The sequence below is a fragment of the Lissotriton helveticus genome, chromosome 7 (assembly GCF_964261635.1).
Source record: "Lissotriton helveticus chromosome 7, aLisHel1.1, whole genome shotgun sequence".
Lineage (NCBI taxonomy): Eukaryota > Metazoa > Chordata > Amphibia > Caudata > Salamandridae > Lissotriton > Lissotriton helveticus.
Window position 1 is genome coordinate 1,523,344,836 of NC_136068.1, and position 20,964 is coordinate 1,523,365,799.

At 46.9% G+C, this 20,964-nt stretch overlaps 1 protein-coding gene across 4 annotated transcripts in view; it reads right to left on the reverse strand.

The window, feature by feature from the left end:
* The window catches only part of LOC144767519 (outer dynein arm-docking complex subunit 1-like), a 650,935-nt gene that overhangs the window by 291,754 nt on the left and 338,217 nt on the right, over positions 1 to 20,964 (reverse strand). The window contains exon 3 of one of the 4 annotated variants that reach the window (XM_078650938.1): positions 19,243 to 19,290. The exons of the other annotated variants lie outside the window; for them this stretch is intronic. Coding sequence (XP_078507064.1) covers positions 19,243 to 19,290 — 48 coding nt within the window. The remainder of the gene's footprint in view (positions 1 to 19,242; positions 19,291 to 20,964) is intronic. 4 annotated transcript variants of the gene reach the window in all.

Genomic DNA, 20,964 nt, shown 5'->3' on the forward strand with positions numbered 1-20,964 from the left:
CTCCTTCCTCTCCAGCAGGACGCAGCGGGTCAGACTCCCCCCTTTCCTCTCGGACCCCACACCTATCACCTGCGGAGTCCCCCAGGGCTCCTCCCTCAGCCCGACGCTCTTCAACGTCTACATGGCTCCACTTGCCCCCATCGTCAGAACCTACGGACTCAACATCGTGTCATATGCAGACGACACCCAGCTCATCCTCTCCCTATCCAACGAGCCCAACACCGCCAGACGCAACTTTCGAGAAGGCATGGAAGCCGTCGCCAAATGGATGAAAAACAGCTGCCTACAACTAAACACCAACAAAACAGAAGTACTCATCATGGGCCCAAACCCCGACGCCTGGAGTGACACCTGGTGGCCCACCGCCCTCGGAAACCCGCCAACTCCCACAGACCACGCACGCAACCTGGGAATCATCCTGGACTCCGAGCTCAAAATGGACCGCCAGATCAACTCTGTCTCATCTTCCTGCTTCCACACCCTCCGCCTCCTTCGTAAGACCTTCAAATGGATCCCCCTCGAACACCGAAAGACAGTCACTCACGCCCTGGTCACCAGCAGACTCGACTACGGCAACGCACTCTACGCCGGAATAAACAAAAACCTCATCCGCAAGCTACAGAACATCCAGAACGCTGCCGCAAGACTGGTTCTCAACCTGCCAAAACACTGCCACATCTCCTAGCACCTGCGCACACTCCACTGGCTTCCCGTTGAGGCGAGAATCACCTTTAAGATGCTCACCCACGCACACAAGGCCCTCCACGGCACCGGACCAGCATACCTGAACAGCCGACTCAAATTCCACGCACCCCAAAGGACCCTACGATCAGCCCAGCTTTCCTACGCTGTGGTCCCCCGCACCAGAAAGACCAGATCGGGAGGCCGCTCCTTCTCCTTCCTCGCGGCCAAAGCATGGAACGCCCTTCCGCTCCACCTCAGACAGACAACATCGCTCCCCATCTTCGCAAGAAACCTCAAAACCTGGCTCTTCGACAGACCCCCTCCTTGATGGAATGGAACCTGCACCCCCCCAACCCCCCCCACCCCTAGCGCCTTGAGACCCTTACGGGTGAGTAGTCGCGCTTTAACAAACTCCTGATTGATTGATTGATTGATGCGGAGCCCTACCTAGGGATCCAGCTGACCTCCACACTCCCTGCGATGACAGCGGTTAATTACGCCACGCTCCAACAGAAAGTGCGCAACGAACTGGGCCGCTGGAAAAGCCTTCCCCTCTCGTGGCTGGGCAGAATTGCGGCGGTCAAAATGACGATTTTACCCCAAATCCTGTATCTCTTCCGGGCATTACCACTCTAGCCACCCGTGGGATGGCTCCGGCAAACGCAGGCTGATCTTGCCCGCTTTATTTGGCAGGGCCGGAAGCCGAGGATGCGTAAGGCCTTGACCACGCTTGCCCCTGAGGAGGGGGGGGTTAGGAATAGTGGACCTACGCAAGTATTTCCAGGCGGCGCAACTACGCTATTTGGTTGAATAGAGCAGGTGGGAGTCCGAAAAACCCTGGTTATTCCAGGATCAAGCAATAGCGGGACGTCCACTTCAGGAAATCCCATTCCTTAGTAAAGCAGCCCGGCCGGTTAATCTCTACGCGTCATTCGTCACACGGGTCCCGCTGCAAGCGTGGGATGCCACTAACACGACACACGATCTCACTACCTTTCCCTCACCGCTTACACCCCTGGTCGACAACCCAGATTTCACTCCGGGTATGGCCAGAGGGGCTTACACCCACTGGCGGTCAGCGGGATGCCGCTGCCTCTGTCACATCTATGGCTCAGATGGCATGCTCCCCTTCCCCTTCCCCCTCTTCCGACAAGAATTCAACTTCCCCGAAACGGAACGCATGCGATACCTTCAGGTTCGCCATTGGGCTCTACAGCCACAGGTGAGGGAGACAGCCGATCGACACTTCCGGCCATATGAGAGATGGCTACTGACTCGCACTTCAGACACCAAACTCATATCTGACCTTTACAAATTCCTCCAACCACAATCAACCCATCTTTACAATCCAGGAAGGGAACGTTGGGAGAGGGAACTAGGTAGGACCCTGAGCCACAAAGAATGGAGCCAAATATCCTACAGAGCACGACACTCGGCATACCACTCAGGACTTACTGAGACCCTGACTAAGGTGACCACATACTGGTACTACACACCAGAACGCGTAAGTGAAATGGACCACAGCAAAGACAAGAATTGCTGGAGGGGTTGTGGACACTTGGGCACATTACTGCACATCTTGTGGGAATGCCCCCTGATACAACCATACTGGACGCAAGTGATTGACGACGTAGATACACATTTCAACACTGAGCTGCCCCGCTTTCCTGCCTACATCATACTTGGGCTCCCTAACCCATTAACATACCCCCTACGCTCCCGAAGAGGACGCCAAATGGCTATCGCCCTAGGCTCAGCGATCCAAAACATCCTGACACACTGGCGCACTGCTACAATCCCCTCCACTACAGGTTGGCTTCATCGACTATGGGGGGTGTTGGGGATGGAGAAGATGTCCCTTACACTAGCCGGAGATAAAGATCAATTTGACGAGCTTTGGCAACCATTCCGAACTTTACTGGTCACCGAATTTAGAGAACTTACATGCCCACGGTATCTCCGCTTGTTACGACTCACGGGACCAGAGGGCGAGGCCTAACACTGGGGGAACTGAGGCCTGACGAGGCGACACAGGAGGAGAACGACTCGAGCACTGGACGGGGAGGTGCGGGGAGGGGGGCTGGGGAAGTTGGGGGGGGGGGAAGGGGCGTTCCACCGGGCTGGCACGATGCACTCCTCCTTGTAGATCAACGCAGCAACGAATCTGATGGGTACTGGACTGTTATACTGATTTCCTCATGCCCTATCCTTGCCCTTCTCATGTATATTATTGCTGTTGATGTGGTACTGTCTACGCTGAATGCTTTGCCTTCCAGGCGCAGATTTCAAATAAAAAGAGTTAAACCTAAATATGGATAAGTCACCCCTATGTAAGAATTGTAGCCAACAAGGCACAGTGCATGTTATTTAAAAGTAGGACATGTACAAATGTAATGTTAACATGTGCTCACAGTGACTAGCATCCAAAAGCAATTTGTACTATAGGAAAGCTGATTGGCCCACAAAGAAACATGGGGAAGCCACATCAGAAACAGATATTGTATCTCGGGAAAGAGACCAGATGGAAAACAAAATTAAACAACTACTTTTAATAGTTATTGAAAATCAAATTCAATGGTAAAAACGGATGGATTTTTAATAAATATTAGGGTAAAGTAACTTTTAGAAAGTTACTTTCTCCCTGCCTAAAGCTCCTGGAGGCTAATGTGTATCTGGCCTGACCAAGGTCTGAAATGACTCTCAGGAGCTACACAACAGGTCACTGTAATTGACAGGTCAACTTCAATGAGCAGGGCACACTTGTTGGAGCTCAGCAGAAGGGTAGGGGTTGTGGGCATCCTTTTTGACACTATAATGTCAAATCCTTGAGTGTCAAATACTGCTTGACACGTCTGCTGGGTTCACACGTAACACTAGGGGCACACTTGAAAGAGGAAAGAACAGGATGCCATGACAGTTTGTGTAGATCCACTGTCTGGTTACTGAAGGGCTCTGCTTTTTGCTCTAACAGACGTGTGTCTCTGAGTTTACAAATAACTCTGAAGGCCCACTTGAAAGGGGAAGAGAAAATAATGTCAAGACATTTCTTACGGATCTACTGTCTGGTGGCTGAAGGACTCTGCTTTTGTCCTACCTGGGTTTATTGTGGGTACAAACTGGTTTTTAGTGTTAGATGTGGGTGAACACTGGGATTACCACAGTATACACCCTAGCCTCAGAGTTGTGTGGTCTTTTGCCATCTCAAAAATTCCCAAACTAGGTAGTGTTTACCCCAGGGACTTTTACTCCATTAGTTTGGACATGCCCAAGAATACTTTTCACCCACTATGTAGAGACAGGCATTAATGCGGCACAACCAGGCATTAACTACAGAACACTTACTAGACCTACTATCAGTGACCTAAGGACATGCTCTCTATTGTACACAGGACAAAGAAGTGGACTTGAAGGGACATGCGGTTGACATCTTGTTCAAGCTACAAGGATACAAACTATAAGTCAACGGAAGTACTGGACTTTGCTGTTGACCTCTGCCTAGGACCCTACTGTTGGCCTCGGCCTAACACCCTGTGAGTCTCTAAGTGCCTCCCCTAAGGTCCCGGGAATGTTTTAGAATTATACAACTGTGGTAGACTGGGACTTAAAGGACTATGTCAAAAGGACTAACATGGTAGGTGTATCCGACCCCCTCTCCATTGCAGTAGCCTCAAATTGCGATCTGTACCACAATTATTGACTATGATTGGTGTTCATCATTATCATTGGATTTTTGGTGCTAATACTACTTAAAACATTTTAAAAATCCTAACTCTGGTTCCCCTTATTGGATTTCTGTCATTTCGGTGTCATTTTGTTTATTGTGTGGGTGTTTATTATATTTTACTCTATTTTTCTAATTTGGCGTGGCATTTTTATTGTTTTACCTTTTGACTTTATTACTGTTTTGGTACTGCATAATACTATATACACTACTTTAATTTAAGCTTGTCTGAACTGTGCCACAGCTATGAGGCAGTTAAGCTCAGGTTAATTTATTATCAAAATGGTTGTCATTATTCCTTGAGGTGAGTTGTCACCCACCCTAACTAAAAGTCTAAAGTCTTGGAGGGGCATGGCCTGGCGATCAGCAAGATGGCCGCATTGTTGTGTTGCTCTGCCAGTCCGCCGTTTGATATCCTTCACCTATCCTGCCTCTACTGAGCCATCCGTTGTTCTACCTAGTGGGACCGGGTTGCTAACACCGCAACCCACCGCATGCAGTGTTTTTTGGTGACAGTGGGAGCTCTGAGGAGAGATTGACATAGGGAGTGGCGAGCGAACCTGGTGGACATGGCGGTGGAGTGAGCGAGGGAGCCCCTCTCTCCGTGCTCTTTATCTGCCCAGGATCACGGATCGGAGGTTTGTGGGGTTGATCGAGGCACGGCGGAGACTGCACGGATTACAGCGGTGCCTCGAAATAAGCTAAGTGGCAAAGCGAAGCAGCATTGACACTTGATCTGGGTGAGCTGTGGACCGGCTGGGTGCGCTGGGCTGCTGAGACATGCAAGAGGCCGGCGCTCGCTCGCAGACCAGGCCATGCCTAGGCCGTATGACTAATAATCACGCTGGAGCTAACACCCCTTGATACGGCACATCGCCGACTTTCCTATTGCCGGCATCTGATCCTATACTTTGACGGAGGACAGAGCAAACGAAATCTTTAATAACGGAACTGCCTGCATGAGGTGTCTGTTGCTGGTGATAGCTACGCGGAGTGATTTGGCGGGTCTCCAATCCGGACCGGCTGGGGAGGATTGATCACCTGCGGCTCCTTGTCTGGTACACGGTAGCGCATTTCGCCAGTGTGAGGCGATTGTGCCAGCCTCTCACCATGGGTCCCGCTTGCTGTGCCCCCCCCCCCCTGTGCTTATCTACCGGTGTCACTCCCTGAGAGCTGCGGTGTGTGTAACTCGTCTGCCTCTTGGGAGCCAGCTGGAGTGGCCTTGAGGTGCATGTGGCTGCAGAGATTGGACTGATCGAGCAAGTACCTACATTGCACAATAGAATTGCCCCGATTGAGGTGCCCGCATATCCTGCCTGCAATCCCACGGCACAGGTTCACTGAGACTGCTGGTACTACAGAACTGTTGAAGGGGGAAACAAGGTCGGCGCCTGCTTTGCTCTATTCCTACCCCGGTGGGACGGGCTATAAGGGTGAATCTGTTGGGTGCAACGTGCGGCATTGTCTGGCCTCAAGGCACTGAACCTTGTTGTGGACGGCGAGCAGTATGGGAAAGCCAGAACAGAATCAACCGCGCCTCACCTTCGAGCTACGCAAGGTCAGCAAATCTACCCAAAATGCGGCCTCCGACTCGGAGCTGGAGTCGGCTTCACAAGGCCCCACGGCGCTGGAGAAATCGCTAGCTGCCATCCAGGCAAGTCTCCAAGCCATAGAAGGGAAGATAGAGGCCCTCAATGGAAGAATGGACCATTTCTCCTCGAAACCTGATAAACAAGCAGCGCGTATCGGCGAAGCGGAACAAAGCATTACGGACACGGAGGACGGGCTACAACAGGTAGCAGAGAAGACTTCAGACATCACGAAACTGCTTGCAGTCATACAAGCAAAGAATGAGGATATTGAAGTGAGATCAAGGCGCAACAACATACGCGTCTTAGGCCTTCCAGAATCTACAAATGTGGAGCACCTCGAGGACTATATGGAGACGATGCTGCGAGAAATTTGTGGGACTGATGAACTGTCACCTATGTTTGCTGTAGAGCGGGCCCATCGATCCTCAGCGGTGCGCCCTCCTCCTGGTGCTCCACCGCGTCCCATAATTGCTCGATTGCAGAATTTCAGAGACCGAGACACTGTTTTGCGAATAACTCGACAAAAGGGCACAATAACTTATCAGAACAATGTTCTATTGTTCTACCTGGATTTCACAGCGAATGTGCAGGCGGCTCGGAAGGAGTTTCAAAATGTCAAGAAGTTGCTGCTTAAGGAACAAATCCCCTTATGCCATGCTCTACCCGGCGAGGTTGCGCATTGGTGAGGCAGACAGTGGCAAAAACTTCACGAATCCCAAGCAAGTGATGGAACATGCCAGATCCCTGCGGCGTTGACGGAAATCGCCGGATCACACGTCTGACATTGATGAATGAACAGTAAGGGGGCATGGGCCCTGTGCTAATGTGTGCTCAAGTTCTCAGGATATATTGTTTGGATGGTTTGTACACTCATTGCGGTGTCGATATTGTTACCTAGGTAACTCATGTACCCAGGAGAATCAGATTGCCATAGCCAACTCTGCTAAATAGAAAGGTATTATGTGCTCAAAGAATTGTGGGGTCGGGTGGCTGAACTCTGCTCAATCGCCCGGTGCAACAAGACGGGACTACTCGGCCTGTGGTCCCTCACAAAGTTGTTTCCTAGATTTTCTAGAGGTTGGCCTTAGTAGTGGGCTGCGTAACATTTTGTTTGGCGGACCCCTCCCTCTTAGAGCTGGGAGTGGACTTGGCCGCCACGTCCCCCGATTGGCATTCCCCACCAGTTGCGATGTATTCTACTGTTTTCGTTGGGTTGGGCGTTGCGGGTGGATCATGTCTTTGGCACTTTGGGGATGCTGAAGTAGGTGGGGGGAGGGGGTTGTTTATTCTTCCTATATCCAAGATATTGTGATTGGAGGTACAACAACATGCAGTTCTGGGTCTCACACATGCATCCGTGCTTCAGAATAGTTTGCTGCACTAACTGTCCTACACTTGGTTATAGATGACAGGTGAACTGTACACCTGCATTACTTGGAATGTCCGAGGCCTTAACACACCCAAGAAGACAAGACAAATGCTGGCACAGGTGGCACAAAGTTCAAATTGCTCTTCTACAAGAGACCCACCTGAGTAAACACACAGAGGGTTCTGTGGAAAGTAGAAGGGCATATTATCGCCTGGCTTCATCTTATTCCACTTATGCGAGGGGGGACCTTATCCTTATCAAGAGAGGAGTCCCGTTCAAGCCTATTTAGACCTGCATTGACACTGAGGGCCTTTGGGCTATGGTGCATGGGGAGATGGGGATGGCTTTGGTAACAATAGTAAACATATACGGTCAGGCGGTAGATGACACAACGTCTTTCTTGAAACTGTTTAACATACTGCACACTTGGCCGGAGGCTGCGCTTATATGTGGGGGAGACCTCAACACACATCTTAATCCACACGTAGATAAATCTAAGCCTACTGGGGTGCGTACGATTAAAGTTGCGCAGTGCATACAGGATTTTATGGAAGAGATGGGCCTGGTGGATGCCTGGCGGCTGCGTGATGAAGGGGTTCTGGAAGGTACACACATAAAACCCGCATTCAATATCTGGTCTTGGCTAGATAACTGGATACTAAATAGGGAGGCTAATGGATTGATAGAGAGGGTTTACACACTACCGAGAACCCTATCAGATCATAACCCCATTGTTCTTACAGTAGCTATACCCCCCAACCCGCACCAACCCTTCACCTGGCGCTTTCGTGCTGACTCACTGCTAGACCCGGTTTATGCTGAGACAATTATGAATGCTATTATACAGTACTTTGAATTGAATACGGGCACAGTCGACAGTCACGCAACCCAATGGGAAGCCTTTAAGGTGACGATCAGGGGGGTGTGCATAAGCACCTCTGGGGGAATTCTCCGTGACCTCAGGGGACAATTACTGCGGTTGGAAGAGCAACCGGAGGCATTGGAATCCCAATACACTCTCCACCGAGACGCTGGCCCGCATTAACGAATACATAGAGGAGTAGAACTCGTTAGCGTCTATGGAAATAAAATATCTATCTAAACGATTTGTGGCTAGAGCATATGGCGAAAGTGGCAGACCGGGCAGGGTTTTGGCTCATAGACTACGGGACAGGATGGATAACCCCCCTCCCCCGATTGATCATATAGTCAATAAAGCTGGTGTGGACCATCACTCCCAATGCAGTATTGTATGACAATTTCAATCATTTTATGAGTCGATATATACGTCCCGGGGAGGTATGTCCCAGTCTGCAATGAATAAATACTTGGACCATACGGCCTGTGCTTGGCTTTCGGACGTCCATAGAAAGTATCTAAGTCTACCCATTGACGAGGAGGATGTTAAAGAGGCCATTCTCTCATTGCCCAATCAGAAGACACCGGGGCCGGATGGCCTGACGGCAGAATTTTATAAGGCGTACGCTGATCTCCTTACGCCACATATATTAGAAATCTCCCACCATCCTTGAGACAGGCCTTAATTATCACCTGTTAAAAAAAGATAAGCCTCCCACGCTCTCCCTTATCAATTTGGACGCGAAGATATTGGCGAAGATTCTAGCTACTAAATTACAACCCTTGATGCCACTTCTCGTGCTACCGGATCAATCCGGATTTATCCCGGAAGTGCTCTACCTCGCGGAATCTTCGTAAGATATTTGCCATGTTGCACGTGCTCAATCCGGAGTTGCCGGCCGTGGCAGTTCTTTTAGATATAGCCAAGGCATTCAACTCTATAGAGTGGAAGTATATGATGCACATCCTTAATAGGATGGGATTCCCCCCTATTTTCGTTCGTTGGATTCAGGTCCTTTACACCGACGCTTCCGCGAGAGTCAGGGTGGGAGGACTCACATCAGAACCGTTTAGCATAGAGTGTGGTACTAGGCAGGCTGTCCTCTGCCCTTTTCTTTTCCCTATTGTTTTGGAACCACTGGCATGCAAAATCTGGCAATCTCATAGAACGGCTGCTTTGACCTTTAACAATTGGCCAGTTGGAATTTCCTTATATGCGGACAATATGGTCCTATACGTTCGCGAACCACAGAACTATCTATCCCCGGCAGTCCGTGAATACATTAAATTTGGAATCTTTTCAGGTTTGTAAATAAATTGGGAGAAATCTGTTCTGCTTCCCCTCACGCCCGCCGCGGTATCACCACAGGTGGAATATCGATTAATATGGTCAGAAGAACTAGTCAAATATCTAGGAGAGTAGATACACTGGGACCCTGAAATCATAATCAGGGAAAACTATGGTCAGGCATATACCGAGCTGGTGCAGCAGATCGATCGCTGGGTTAGCCTGCCACTCTCGCTGGCAGACCGTATAGCGGTGATAAAAATGATTATCCTTCCCAAGTTTCTATATTTGTTCTGTAATATCCGTATCAGTCTGACTAAACATTTTTTTAAAACAGTGCAGACCCAATTGCTGAGATTGGTGTGGGGGACGAAGCAACCAAGGATGGTCCACACTGACATTGCCATTTGAGACGGGGGGATTTAATGCTCTGGATCTCTACGTGTACTACTTATGCGGGCAGGTTCAGTATGCGTACTTCTGGTTTAGACCTCACGACTTAGGCCCGCATTTGGCTGTGGAGGAGGTGGACGCATATCCCTTGCAACTGAAAAGTATTATCACCCACACCAATAGACAGACGCCCAAGTCGGAGATAAACACGATAGACGTCACTATTTTAGCGTGGCAAGAGATTGAGAGGCGGGCCCATAAGCTACCCCTATATGCTCCAGCATTTCCTATTGAAGGACACAATGCTTTTTCAGTGGCTGGGGAGCGAGGCCCGATTACAGCCCTCAGGGAGGCGGGTCTTGCACACATGAGTGATTTGTATATTGATGGGAAATATATCACGGGTAAAGACTTGGACTACATACAAAATCCTATGCCACTTTTTAAGTACACCTGTTACAGACTCCGTAGGGCTATACAAGATCATTACACTAGCATCCTAGATGAGCCGTTAGCGTTGAAGGCGCTGCAGTTGGTCATAGTAGCTGCATCGAGAAAGAAGCTGCTGACTAGGTTGTATAGGGCGGTGCAGGAGGAGACGGTTCGCAAGGGGGACAAAAGTATGGGACGCTGGAACACTGTACTAGCCCCCCCCCCCCCGATTAAGGAAGAAATATGGGAACAGATATGCAAGTTAACAGGGAGACTGACGTCTAATAGTAACCTTCGAGTTATTCATGTGAAGTTCCTTCATCAGGTATACCACACTCCCAAGAAGTTACACAATATGGGGCTAGGAGATTCGGACTGCTGTAAATGATGTGGGCAGGGAGGGGCTGATTTCCTTCACCTTGCCTGGCAGTGCAAACTGGTGCACCAATACTGGGAGAAGGCTGTTTCTCTTATATACACAATGACTGGCAAGATGATTGACTGCATGCCATTGGAGTGTTTATTGGGGTACGTGCCTGGACTAAAAGCTACAGTGGGACATTTTGTACGGGTAGCGTTGTTGTTGGCAAAGAGGAGGGTTCTGTTCACATGGGATAGTCACCTGCGCCCGAGCACTCCTAAGCGGATAAAAGACATGATATATTGCTGTGAACAGCTGGAACTATACGCTGAGGAACTGCCGATGGACTCACGACCTAAAGACATTTTGGCTCCCCTACAGGAGTATTTAGTGGCTCAGAGTGAACAGGGAGAGGGGTAGTTTGATTCTAGAAGGGTGCCAGCCAGAGCCGTAATACAACTGGACAATGCAAGTATGTTGGGAAGTGGGACCGGGATGTAGACATGTGTGTTGTTTTTGGATCACAATGACGTACCTGATGGTTAATGTATCTTATTACAGGAAGGGGTTATGTTGTTTTTTGATACACTTTGCGCAGTGTCATTGCAATGTATACTTAAATGATGTATGTCCTATGCGCTATTGAAAATAATAAATTTAAAAAAAACTTGTTGAGAAAAAAAAAAGTCTACAGTCTTACACCCCCATGTACTACTCCCTAGATAAGCAAGCAAGTGCAACTCATTTCATACCACTACCCCCCCCCCCCACCCCCCATCTGCAGATCAGATTGCCACATTCCATCTTCTCTATAAGCCTCCCAGGTTCAACAAGGACTTGTAATGTAATGTAATGTAAAAGAGATTTGTATAGAGCAAGCTAATCACTTGTGAGGGTCTCTATGCGCTGAGAGGGTACGGAGGGTCTGGGGCATTAGACGACGAGCCTGGTCTTTAGTGTCTTGCGGAATGTTGCGAGTAAGGTGGCTGTTCTGATGTCCAGAAGGAGGGCGTTCCAGGTCTTTGATACCAGGTAGGAGATTGATCGACCTCCTGCCCTGCTTCTTTGAATGCGGGGAATGTGTGCGAGTGATCGCAATGCCGATCGGAAGTTAAGTGTTGGCTGGTGGAAGTACAGATGGCGGTTAAGGTAGGCGAGACTTTATTGATGAATGGTCGGATCTCCTCACCACCTCCTCCATCCGACATGCCAACACCATCCTCTTGGGTGACTTCAACCTCCTAGACAACACAAGCCCCAAAAACCAGAGGCACCCTCCTCAATCGCATCAACACACCTGGGACCAGATGTGCAAAGGTATTGTTTGTTTGCAAACAGCCCAATTCGCAGAATTGGGCCGTTTGAGAGTAAAAAAAAAAGTATTTTCCAATGTACAAAGGCCCAATTTGCGATTCCGTATGCGAAAGAGGAGTGTTTAGGATGTCCCTTCCTAATACCGAATCGCAGTGGTTGAGTGAATGTTTTGCGACAAAAATGCAATTGCACACATTTGCATTTTACCACGTACTTGAAGAAGGTGGTAACCCATTCACACATGGGAAGGGGTCCCCAAGGGATGCCTTCCCCTTTGTGAATATTTCTAAAAACATTTTTTAACAGCCAGCAATTGTCCCACGGACCACGGCATACTCCTGAAAAATTTAAAGAAAACGTTTCATTTTTCTTTCTGAAATTTATCCGGTTTTCCTTTAAGGAAAAAATGGGCTGCCAAAAAAATAAGTGCTGATTTTTGCGTTTCCCAGTGAGGTAGGACTATTTGTGACCCACTGGGAATCACAAAATATGTTAAACACACATTGGTGCATAGGTGTTTGCAATTACCAGATAACGAATCGCAAAAATTAGCTATTTGGTAATTGCAGACCATACACTACATACATCTGGCCCTAAGTGTTGTACAGCATGCATTCAACTAATACACTACAAATGAAACATCCTGAAAGATAAGTCACTTACCTGTGATCCTAGTTCTCTTCCACGGTTATACTAATCAAAGTCATATGCCCTGAATAGTCCCGCCCACGTGTGGGAACGTCAGTGCATACCAAAAAATACATATATTTACATGTATATTTAGGGAATAAAAACACAAAGTACCCTCAAACATACATATATTTGAATATCCACACATACAAATATAAAGCCTAGAACACCAAGGGATAAAATGCCAAAATTGCATTGAATTTTTCATTTAAAATAAATATATATCTAATAGCATTTCTGTAACATAGAACACGCACACTTGCAATATTTAAACAGAGCCTTTATTTTCAAAGAAAAAGGCAAATTAATGGAAGGCATGTTAGCCCATAGGCTGCATAGACAAACTGATGCTATGTCTTCAAGACCTCCTTGCTCTCACCATGCCCCACAGGTGAAGTTAGGTCAGGTCTTTTTTACAGTGTATTATAATGTGTAGTGATAGTAAGGAATAAGAGTGCTACTATAAATGTTATTCGTCGGGTAAGTTGCTAATGACTTTGATGAGTATCCCCCTGGATGAGAACTAGGATTACAGGTTAGTAACTTATCCTTCTCTTCCAGGGGATACTCATCAATAGTCATAAGCATTGAATAGAATAGAAAGCCCATCCCCATACTCCTACAGACAAACACCAGATCAGTTAAAACACTCCAAGGGTGATTTACCCAAACAGGTTCCTTAAGGAGGCTTGGCTAAACAAGGCATCCGCCTGAGTGTCAGAATCTAAGCAATAATGTTGAGCAAAGGTGTTTATCAATCGCCATGTGGCAGCTTTACAGATTTCTGAAATGGGTACATTTCTGAGAAGGGCTGTAGTGGAGCCTTCGGTCTGCCAAGCAGATGTTTGTTAGCTAACTGATAAAAGAAGGAAATACAAGCGACTATCTCTCTAAAGATAGTTTGTTTAAAGGGAAAGGAAACCACTGCACATGGGACCATCATTTATAAATAAACGGCCCAATTTCCTAATGTCCTTGGTTTTATCTAGATAAAATTTGAGAACCATTTTGAGATCAAGCTAATGCAACGCCCTCTCTGGAGGGGTGGACGGGTTTGAGTAAAAAGCAGGAGGGGTAATTGACTGATTAATATGAACATCAGAAATAACCTTAGGTAAAAAACTCTGTTCTCAGGTCCACCCTGTTGGAATGATAAATCAGATATGGCTCCTTAGAACACAGAGCCTGGATCTCGCTAACTCTGCAAGCAGAGGTAATTGCCAGTAAGAAAGCGGAACCCCAAGTCTAGTGCTGCAGGTACACTTTATGTATGAGCTCGACTGGAGGACCCATCAATTTAGAAAAGGACTACATGAAGCTCCCAAAGAGGGGAGGGAGACCTAATTGGGAGGTAGACCTTCTTCAACCTTTCAAGGAAGTCTTAAATGACAGGCATCTGCACGAAGGAAACTTGCTTGGGTGAATTCCGGTATGCTGTTATGACTGCTAAGTGCACCTTTTAAAGAGGCAAACTGAAGACCAGATTTAACCAAATACAATAAGTAGGGAAGGATATCCTGTTCTTGCCTTAGGATGGGATTATGACCGTTGCTGGTGCACCATAAGTAGAAACGCTTCCATTTCACAGAGTTTGACTTTCGTGTAGACGGTCTCCTTTATTCTTTCAGAATGTTAATACAGTCTGATGGAAGACCTAAATGTCCATATTGGTAGAACTTAGGAGCTATGCCATCAAGCTCGGAGAGGGGAGGTTAGGGTGGAACACCCTCTCCCCGAATTTGAAGAGTAGATCCGAATGGCAAGGTAACCTCCTTAGTGGCGTCTCGGACAGATGAAGAAGGTCCGGATACCACCATTGATGAGGCCACTCCGGTGCAATAAGGTTCCTCCTGGACTTGGCTCTGTAGAACTTTTTGTTGACTAGACTAGAGGAATGAGCGGTTTGGGGGAAAGGCGTAGAGCAATGTCTCTGAGCAGTTGCTCAAAAGCGCATTTCCTCTAAAGCCTGGTTGGGGATACCTAGATGTGAGGATGTGGCATTTAACGTTTGTTGAGTCACCAAACAGATCGATGTTTGGAACTCCCCCATCATTGGAAAATGTACTGTGCGACGTACATGTGACTGAGGGCGTCTGTATGAACATTGAGGGTTGCTGGGAGATGGATCGCAGACATGGTCAGTTTTCTCGCCAGTAGCCACTTCCACATGGCTTGGCCCTCTTGCGATAGGAGTTTTGACCTGGTTCCTCTCTGTTTGTTGAGGTAATGCATGGTTGGGGAATTGTCTGTCTGAACTAACGGGAAGTCTGGATGGAAGAGACGAAAAACGTGAGCACTAGATGTACGACCCTTAGTTCCAACATATCGATGTGATGCCCCCTCTTCGCATCCTACCACAATCACTGAACTTGAAGAGGGCCCAAGTGGGTCCACCATCCCTGCAGGGACATGTCCGTGATGAGCATCTGGCTGGGATGATCCTGATGAAAAGGGAACGCTTTCAACAAATGAGGTTGTTTCATCCACCATGAAGGGAATCTATGGCCATCTGAGGCAGAGTCACTGTGTCCTCCCAGCAGTCCGAGACCTGCAACCACTGATCTACTAATGCCTGCTGGAGGGGTCGCATTTGCAGCCTGGCAATTTGGACAATGAAGATGCAGGACGCCATAGATCCCAGTGGAGAGGGTACCGGTCTGGCCTTGGGATTAAGTGTTCGAAGGAGAGTGCGACACTTGTTAGTGATTGAGGATAACCTCTCCTCTAAAAGGTACACTCTTGCGTCTGCTGTATCCAGAGTCACACCCAGGTGGTGAATCCTTTGGGTTGGGTAGAAGATAAACTTTTTGTAGTTGACATGAAGACCCAAAGGACTTAGCACTCGAATGCAGGATTGAAGGTATTCCTGCAGAAGACAAGGTGACAAGCTCTTGAGCAACAAGTCGTCCAGGTCAGTGCCAGCATCCTGAACCTCTCCTTGCGGATGAACTTGTTTAAGAGTCTTAAGTTGAGTATGAGTGTGTACTCCCGGGTTGGACCCTTTTTTAACACCAAGAATTAGCAGGAGTAAATTCCCTGCTGTTGTTGGGACTAGGGAACTTTTTTGATGGCTTCTTTTAGCAGCAGAATAGTTACATCCGCCTGAAGTAAGTCTTTCTGATGGACCGATGTTCTCTGAGGTGGAATTGCTGAAGGTGGGGACTTGAATCTAATTGAATAACTATTCTGCATAATATTGAGCACCCACTTGTCTTTTGTGATTTTGTGCCACTCGTCCAGGTGTGCCGTGATACTGCGCTGACCGGAGTGGGGAACAGTGATGGGGGGAAAGCAAACGCTGATTGTTTTGTTGGCTGTTTAGCAGAGGAAGCTAATGTTCTTGAAGCTCCCCGTCCACGTCCTGGCTGACGCTAATGGCAGTGGGACCTAGACTGATGTTGTTGTTGCAAAGCCCAGTGATGGGTTTGAACCCTCTGCTGATACTGGTGACGGTCATGGGGGTGGTATATGCGCCTAAAGTCCTTGCACTTTTCCAGGCCCACTGCCTTCAGGGTGTCGAGCTCGGATTTCATCCTCCCATTTCATCATGGGCATGAGTGCCAAAAAGTGAGGGTCCACTAAAGCTCAGGTTCAGAATCTTGTGCCAAGCCTCTGGTTTCAGTACAGTGAGCCATAGCCAGGAGGAGCGTCTAGCGCAGATGCCATGTGAGTATCTTTGGGCTGCTAGGTCTGAAGCATCAGCTGCTGAGCTGATTACTTGATTGGCCACTAATCCACCCTCCTGGAGAATCTCCTGAAAATCCTGTAAATCTTTCTTTGGCAGTTTTTCCGTGAACCTAGACCGGGAGTCCCATAGTGTCCTATTGTACCTTCCAAATAACGCTGAGGTGCTAGCGACTTTCATATAAGAAGCAGAGGTGTTGCGCATCCTTTTCCCAAGGGAGCCCACCTGCTTACTGCTCTTATCGGGTGCTACTGTAGAAGAGGACGCCCCTGGTTGAGTCTTCCTAGCCGCTGCCACTATGATGAGTCCGGTGACGGATCAGCCCTCAGAAAGAGAGGATCATGGTCAGGCCCTAGCAACGGTGGTGTAAGAAAGATCTGAAGAGCTGGTTCAAGCAGACCAGGTACCAGGTCGGTGAAAATGCCACAAACAGACGATCTCGATATATATCTGTAGATCAGGAAGTCGACCTGTGTCTCTGCCTCAGAGATCTGGACGAGTGGGAGTGACTAGATCTAGGAGGTGATTGTCTGAGAGCTGTCCTGGAATGAGACGTTCTTGTTGAAGGAGACCATAGCCTTCTTGGAAAATTTTGAGGAGATCCCGTGGCAGTTGTCGCAGGTAGAGGAGCACCAGCAGAGATTGTGGATGGTGGGTAGGTTTGAGAAAAGTCCACACCTTGACATTGTCCTGGAACTCTCCACTCTTTCACACTTTGTAGCAAGCAAGGTGAGAGATTAACTGGTGGCATGCGTTGCTCTCGACTAGGAGATCCCTCCGGAGTAATCTGCACAATCCTGAGTTCTGGAGAGGATGATGTGCCTCTCGATATCGACCGTCTAGATCCCGACCCTGATCTCTGTATTGCAGTCACTTATACTTCTCTTGACATCGAAGGAGACTTTGGTGCGGGTGAACCAGAAGCATGCTGCCTTTTCACCGGTGGAGACCTTCCAGAAGCTGAGCACCTTCGTCCTGGCATTGGTAAAACTGTTGATGCCGACCGTCTGTTTCTGGACGGCGACAAGGCTTCCGACTATGAAATTCTATGGCCCGCGTCAGTGGAGTTTCTGACGTTGACTGCCCATGCCTGGTTGGGGCCGGGGCTCTCAACATTAAACGTCTATGTTCACACATTGGTGAGGGTTTGTCGACATCAGCTGGTGAAGTGGCGGAGATGTTCTTGATGCCGACCCAAGTCTAGACTTCGACGTCGACTTACTTGTGGCCATTTGCGATGACGATCTTTGGACCTCAGTCTTTGATGCCAGAGTAGGCAGTTTTAATGTCGAGTATTTCTTCGTTGAAGGTTCTGGTGCAGAAAGCCTCAATGACTATTTCTCCCTCGACGTCGCTGCATGCTGAAGATGCCTTTCCGACGACGATCGTTATGCTGACGGTGAACAAACAGATATTCTTGACATTGATCTTCTCTCCATTGATGGGGAGGCAGAGCGGTGTCTTCTTCTTTCCTTTCTGAGCCTATTCTCAACCCTCACTTGAGACGAGGCCTCTTTGAAAGGTTGCTGAGAACCTTCAAGGCCACTTGTAGATCTCACCTTTCCTCTCTCCTTTAGGGCATGCTGCTTGATTATTTCCCTATTACACAGGGTCCTTCTGGAAAACTGCCGACAGTAATAACACTTGTCTGGTTGGTGAGATGATGGCAAACACATAATGCAGACAGAGTGTGGATCAGATTTTGCAATTTTATTCCACACAAAGGACCTTTGTTGAACAAAACTGGCATTTCTGACTAAAAAGTATAACAAAGTAGTCAGAGAAACAGGATGGTACTCTAAAACATCGAATGAAGGTCACACAAGTTAAAAACTGACAAACTCAATGCTCCAGGATCCTCAAAGAAGGAGTTGGAAAAAAAGAACTGACCAAACTGTCACCTGTGGGGCATGATAGGAGCAATGTGGTCTTGGAGGTCTTAAAGACACAGCACCCGTTTTATTCTGTTGTCTATGCAGCCTATGGGCTAACATGTCTTCGATTACTTTGAATTCTATATTGAGTATGTGCCACTGATAGGGAGGAATAGGGAAGAAAAATTCAGCAAGCCTCGAGAGCCCCCTCAATCAGACTTTATTTAGGGTTTGGAGGAGTAGGACATCCAAAAACCTGGTGGCTGTCCTGCCGACCATATTTAAAGTGCTATTGACATCAATACATTCAAAATATGGTGAATGGGACTGCTCAACTCCGAATTCTCTAAATTAGACCCTTATTGTTTTGAGAAATGTCACAACCAGGCCTTTGTTTGTTCAGGTATGCATTTGTGCTAGATTCACTGTTTGGTTTTAGCTTATATGTTCTTATTTTCTGCATTCTGTCCATCAATTGTTCTTTTGGCGTTCTACTAATGAAGGTACATAGCATCGATATAGTCAGCTGCCACCCAACTCTCAATATCTTCACAATGAGTTCAAATCCAGTGCAAGAAATCTGTGACAAAATAATTTCTATGATGGGTACTGTTGTTATTATGAATAAGGTCTTTAATTTTAACGTTTATATAGGCTTTTCCTAGTCGGCAAGTAAAAACTGGAAAAAACAACAAATACACCTGCAAGCTCTTTTGCACTGTATTCCTGGACATTTTAAGTACTGTGTGTTGTAATACTGTTTTACATTCTACTTATATTTGTATTTATTAAAGTGATTTTGTCCAAAGCACTATACATAACAAATGTAAAACAGCACAAAATATTCATAAACAGTGACATTAAAGCAAGTCTCAATCACATTAATTAACATTGTCTGCTTAAGTCAAGTTTCAAACTTTAGGTGCGTAGAAAGTAAACAAGTAGAAAGTAAAAAGCATAGGAGAGTCTTGGATTACTTACAAGGGATAAAGTTGCAAAGCGAAGGAGGGTGGGAGCAAGTGTACACATCTGAATTTAAGAAAGAGAAAGCGGAACTTAAATGGAAGAAACTGAGACCACCAAAGCTGAACATGATAAGGAGCTAGCTGGCAAAATACAATGATAACCAAAAGAATACAAAAGGGAGACTGCCTCAATAAAGAGTGAAGAGAATTGCTAGATGAAAAATTTGTCACAGGGAGCCATCACACCCCTATGAAACCATATTACAAACCACCATCTTCTAAAAGAAGGTACATTCATCCATGTAGGGAACTGCAGTCAAAATGGTGGGAGCAGGGTCTGCTGTGTCATCATCTTGTCTCTTTCCTGACAAAGTATTTGCCTTCTCAAGACAATGCCCTGATCATACGGGATAATGCTGTTTAAGCGGGTAAAGGGTAATTACCATTTTGCATGGCTAGGATTGGAACATTCCATCAACTTTAAGAACTCTACTTTTTTATACTCTGGTCAGAGAGTTATGGAGTGAAGAGAGCCTTCCACAATGCAAATGCTTCTATGATGGTCCGAAATTCACGATCATGAATAGATTAGTTCTTTTCAGACTTAGTCTAGGTTTGGGAAATATATGCCACTGCATGTGCTGCTTGAGCAGCAGGATCTTGTTGAGATAAAGTTTCTACAAAAGCAAAGGCAGAAGTGTCAGTCTCTGTAAGTGTAGGACCAAATTGATTTGGTTGGGACAAGACTTGGGCCTAAGTGAATGATAGCTTTAATATCTCGCACTCTGTTTTGTGTCTTTTCCGCATGGGAAAGTTACACCATCCTTGGTTAATTTGGTGATGGGAGCACGATTTCTGAAACTCCAGCATTGAATCAATTAAATTAGTGAAACCGGAGTCTGTGGTTTTCCTTTACTGTTGAAGACGATGCCCAATTACACACTTCTTCAGTATTCTTTTCATCCAGAGTAATCCTTTTTGCAGAGATGGCGAAGCCAGAAATAAGATGGCTGAGACTTTTCAGCCTTAGGATGTAGACCATGTTTCTGAAACCGGAAGGGGATTTCCTTCATGTGTCTTTGATGTTTCAAAGAGTGGCTGATAATATCAACAAATCATGCAGGTGTTTCAAGTTAAACCTCTGGTTCTACAGCCCAGTCTCCCCAAGCACACACTCAGCTTTAAAAATAACTATCCTATCCTATGTAACTGTGTTAAAAATATTAATAATAAAATGCTTGCATATACCATGAGGCATAGCTAGGTACTCACGATGCCCATAGCCAGTATTAAAGGCAGTCTTCCGTTTTACTCCTCTCGTGTAACAAAAAATATGTGCTTTTTTAACTAATCCAGGAGAACAGGAATCAGAGAGGGCGTGAAGCAAATCTATGTTGTAATAGTGTTGTAATATTGTTTAGTTCTCTGTAGTCAATGCAGTGTCTATAAACACAATCAGATTTGGGTATGAAAAGATAGGGGACACTGATGGAGAGCAGATATGATATATGCACCTCTTTGCAAAAATCTCCTCTAAATATTCCGTTAATACCGGATATTTCTTTTAGATTAAAACCATAAATTCTAACGTTTAGAACACCACCACCAGGTACTGTTCCAATGGCACAATCACAGTTTTGAAGAGATGGCCACTGGTCAGCTCCCTTCCTACTTAATACATCACAGTAGTCCAGATAAATTGGTCGGGTTGCAGAAAGTTAAAAATCAGTTTAGAGAC